The 3,618-nt window shown below is 36.7% G+C and overlaps 1 protein-coding gene across 1 annotated transcript in view; it reads left to right on the top strand.

The window, feature by feature from the left end:
* LOC104963276 (protein SOGA1-like) overlaps nucleotides 1–3,370 on the top strand; it is a gene marked incomplete at its 5' end in the record, with an annotated part of 7,071 nt that extends 3,701 nt beyond the window's left edge. The window contains one exon of the mRNA XM_010791845.1: nucleotides 744–3,370. Within this exon, the coding sequence (XP_010790147.1) occupies nucleotides 744–890 (147 nt within the window). The remainder of the gene's footprint in view (nucleotides 1–743) is intronic.
* Between the last annotated feature and the right edge of the window lie 248 nt (nucleotides 3,371–3,618).

Raw genomic sequence — 3,618 nt, 5'->3', positions numbered from 1 at the left:
CATAAAGAAAGAGGTGTACTCTCATGTTGAGATGAGTTTTGATGATTGGCTCACCTTGTGGTATAACCGGCAAGAGAGAAAGCCTTTGAGCTCCATACTGTTTCAGAAATAATCCATGATATGGCGTTTCATCATGGCAGTATTTAGTTTAGACAGTAGCTGCCGGGTCCCTCATGAGCTCAGCCCCCCTCCTTTTTCTTTTTTTATCAATTTTTTTTTTTTTTTTAAAGCTTTATACCCAGAATCAGCACTTTTGAAACAGGAAGTGAAATAGAGGGATATGAGGCATGGCTAGAATGGGTGATCTGTTTGGTATTTTGAGCAAAACACTTCATAGACATGTTTTTTATATATTTTTATATATCTGAGACCTATGCTATTGCCTAAAAATAGCATGATTGGTGACCTTTAAAGTTCTCAAATTTGTTCTGATTTCCATTAAAATGCCAATAGGTTCCATTCACTTTTGTACACTATGATATTTAATTTGACTCTTCCACAGCTAGTTTTGTATTTATTATTTATCTTGATGTTGCATGATTATCCCCAATTTGAGTCTTAAATATTAAAAATACTACTTGCAATAATTTGAATGTATAGGAGAAATAGCAGTGTAATTTGTAAGCCTACTGTCAACATCATCATTGCGCCCAACAATTATATGTAATATTGTCATCAATCCCAGTGGTGTGGTATTTGATTCTTCCTTTTTTAAAGCTCAGTCAAATCTTTCCATTTCCCAGGATGCACCTTGTGACTGTGCTGCCCAATCTTCCTGCCCCGCTCGACCATCGAGAGCAACAACCCGCCATTCGCTCGGCCAGTGCAAGCACCGCCCACAAGAGTCTCCTGCAGCACCAGAGGAGAAGAGTGACACCTGCAACGAGTGATGTCACTCCTACTGCCACATCTAAAGACCACACACACGCACAATCATCCTGATTCTTCACAAACACTATACAACACTGCCATAAAATCCCACTTTTTCTCACAACTGCATGTACATACACACTTCCAACCACCTGCCACACAGGTGCACTGCCAAACATTACACATACCTGAGCACCTCTAGCACAGACTGCCCCACAAAGCCACTGCCACATTCACACAACATCCACTAACTAACACATAACCCAGGCAATTATTTCACTTGTCTTGGACTGTACATTTTCTGATGCCAAGGACAGGGAGGACCAAAACTCCAACCCAGCAACAGGTCCAACCATCACAAAACTACCAGCAGGGCATAAAACATAAACACACACATTTATAATCTGATACATTTGACTCAACAAGAACTCAACGAAATGAAATGAATGTCTTTCAAGTAAAATTCTGATGTCAAGACTGGATGTACTAACCTCCCCAACCCTAATTAACAGAATGACAGGAAATAAAAATGGTCAGTTTTGAAATGGAAAAAACATGGAAAGTAGCCATGTCAGAGTTATAGATAAGCAATGAAAAAGTGCTGGATATCTCCAATGATTTCTCTCTGACCCTTGGCATTAACACACATGCTTGGCCGGGAGAATCAATTAAGCCTTTTTGATTGATTAGCACAATAACATTCTAGCAAGAAAAAAAACGCCACCTCTTGAAGACATCTGTTCCAGTTGCAGACTAGTATTTGAATGTTCTTTTATTACAGTTAATAAAAGGACAAACTCCACTTCTATTTGACTGCAAATCCCAGCATCATAAGACTGGGACATCGTTGATGGATTTTTGGACTTGTAAGCTCTATAAAGGCTGATTTGAGTGGACTTCCTAACATTGTTGTTTGGTAACAGACCTTAACAAAAAGCAGAGCTCCTCAGGCGGGTTTAGTTTTAACTTTCCTACGTGTTCCCAGAATAGCTTTGGCCAGAAATACGGGGATGTTTTGTGGCACTGTAGCCATGGCTTCAATCTTTTAGATGTAAGAATAATTTCTTCAAACGTGTTACACTCCAGATGTTGATTGGGAAAATAATTGTTTTATATGTTTTGAGATATTGAGATTCCTCTTATAACCATTGATGATCTGACAAATACAGTCCTACAGCACATTACAGTTGGTTACACTTTCTGATCGACTGCAAGTTTAACCATAAACCCAATCTGTGATTTAGTAAATCAAGATTTCGCTTGGCATTGGATAGAGATGCACTAATATCACTGTTTTAACATATAGTAACAGTTTTTCAGAGTGCCTCAAACATTTCTTTGGTTTATGCTACACAAGTCCAAACCAACAAATTAAATGTATTCCATTTCTGAAGAAAAAGTACAGAAAAAGAACACTACATTTTCATGTCACATGTGACTTTTAGAACCATATTAACATAATTGGGAAATTATTTAATAACAGTAATAATATCGACTTGATATCCATCAACTTTATGTGTGCATTCTTACAATCTGTGCTACCAGGGATCAGATATGAAGCGTGTCCAAATTCAAAATTCTAATATACCATAGTTTAGAAACGTAAGTTAACTCTAAACAGTGTCCAAGTAGAATTCAGTCAATGCATTCCTTTTATAACAGTCTTTATCAGATGTGTGTGTTACTTTATGTGCATTTAATGATTACATTCCCAGCAATCAGGTGAACCAGTGCATAATTTCTAGGTCTAGTAAGGAGATAGTTAAAACTTCCTCTTCAATCTTCTCTCACCCACAACTGTCCTTGTGTTACTACTAGACAGACGGCGCCCCTACTGTATGAAATATATTCGCAGTTTGAAAATGTAGCGTCATAATGTATTCTTGGTTAAAAAGCTAAGAGCTATGACTGTCCATCTGCAGCCACAGTAGTAGTTACTGAACGTTTTTACTTTACTTGATTTATTTAATTTGGTATTTTCAAATTGTAAATGTATGTCCTTTACGTACATGGCGGTCGAATCCAATATGCCTTTAGTAGGCTGTCTGCACTCTTAAAAGAAAATATGGGAAAGAAATAAAAGGCCTAAAAATATATAACATGGGAACAGACACAAAAGGCATTGGTGAATTAAAACCCTAAAAAATACAGTTAACTGAAAACAATCATATTTTATTCTCTTATGTCTTTGTTATCCATGTAGTTATATTTCTAATCAATCAACAGAAATTCAAAGTGCCTGTCAGATTACCTACCACATTCAAACTGGACTCCATGTAGACATACAAACAAACCCAGCATGTTCTTTTTTTCAATGGGTAAAATTGTTTTTCTGCACATAATTGCGATCATGCTGTATTAAAGCTACAATTAAGTACTGTACCAAGGTGCGATGACATAATGGCTTACAGGTAATGAGGATAAAGTATACATGTATGGTCTTTTTTATACCAAGGGTTATTGTACTTCTGGAAATTAAATTATTTTTTTGTTCATTTTATATGGATACTTTTGCTGATTTATTGCGCTAATGTTTCTATATTCTTTCTATTTGGTTATCATGGTGCTACTTTTTGTAAAGTCTGCTGTGATCTATTTGAATATGTCTCTTCCACTGTCTGTGGTAAGCTAAAGTCCAGCATTTCTCCTTTTCTGAACACCATTCAATGATTCAGCAGTTTAAAATAGGGCATTACAGTAACAGTGCAAATAACACAGTGAGGAAAACCCACAGCCTAAATACTGCTG

The sequence above is a fragment of the Notothenia coriiceps genome, unplaced genomic scaffold, assembly GCF_000735185.1.
Source record: "Notothenia coriiceps isolate Sejong01 unplaced genomic scaffold, NC01 NC01_scaffold00035934, whole genome shotgun sequence".
Classification (NCBI taxonomy): Eukaryota; Metazoa; Chordata; class Actinopteri; order Perciformes; family Nototheniidae; genus Notothenia; species Notothenia coriiceps.
Note: the sequence above shows the minus strand (reverse complement) of the source record. Positions and strands in the feature narration are given on the sequence as shown.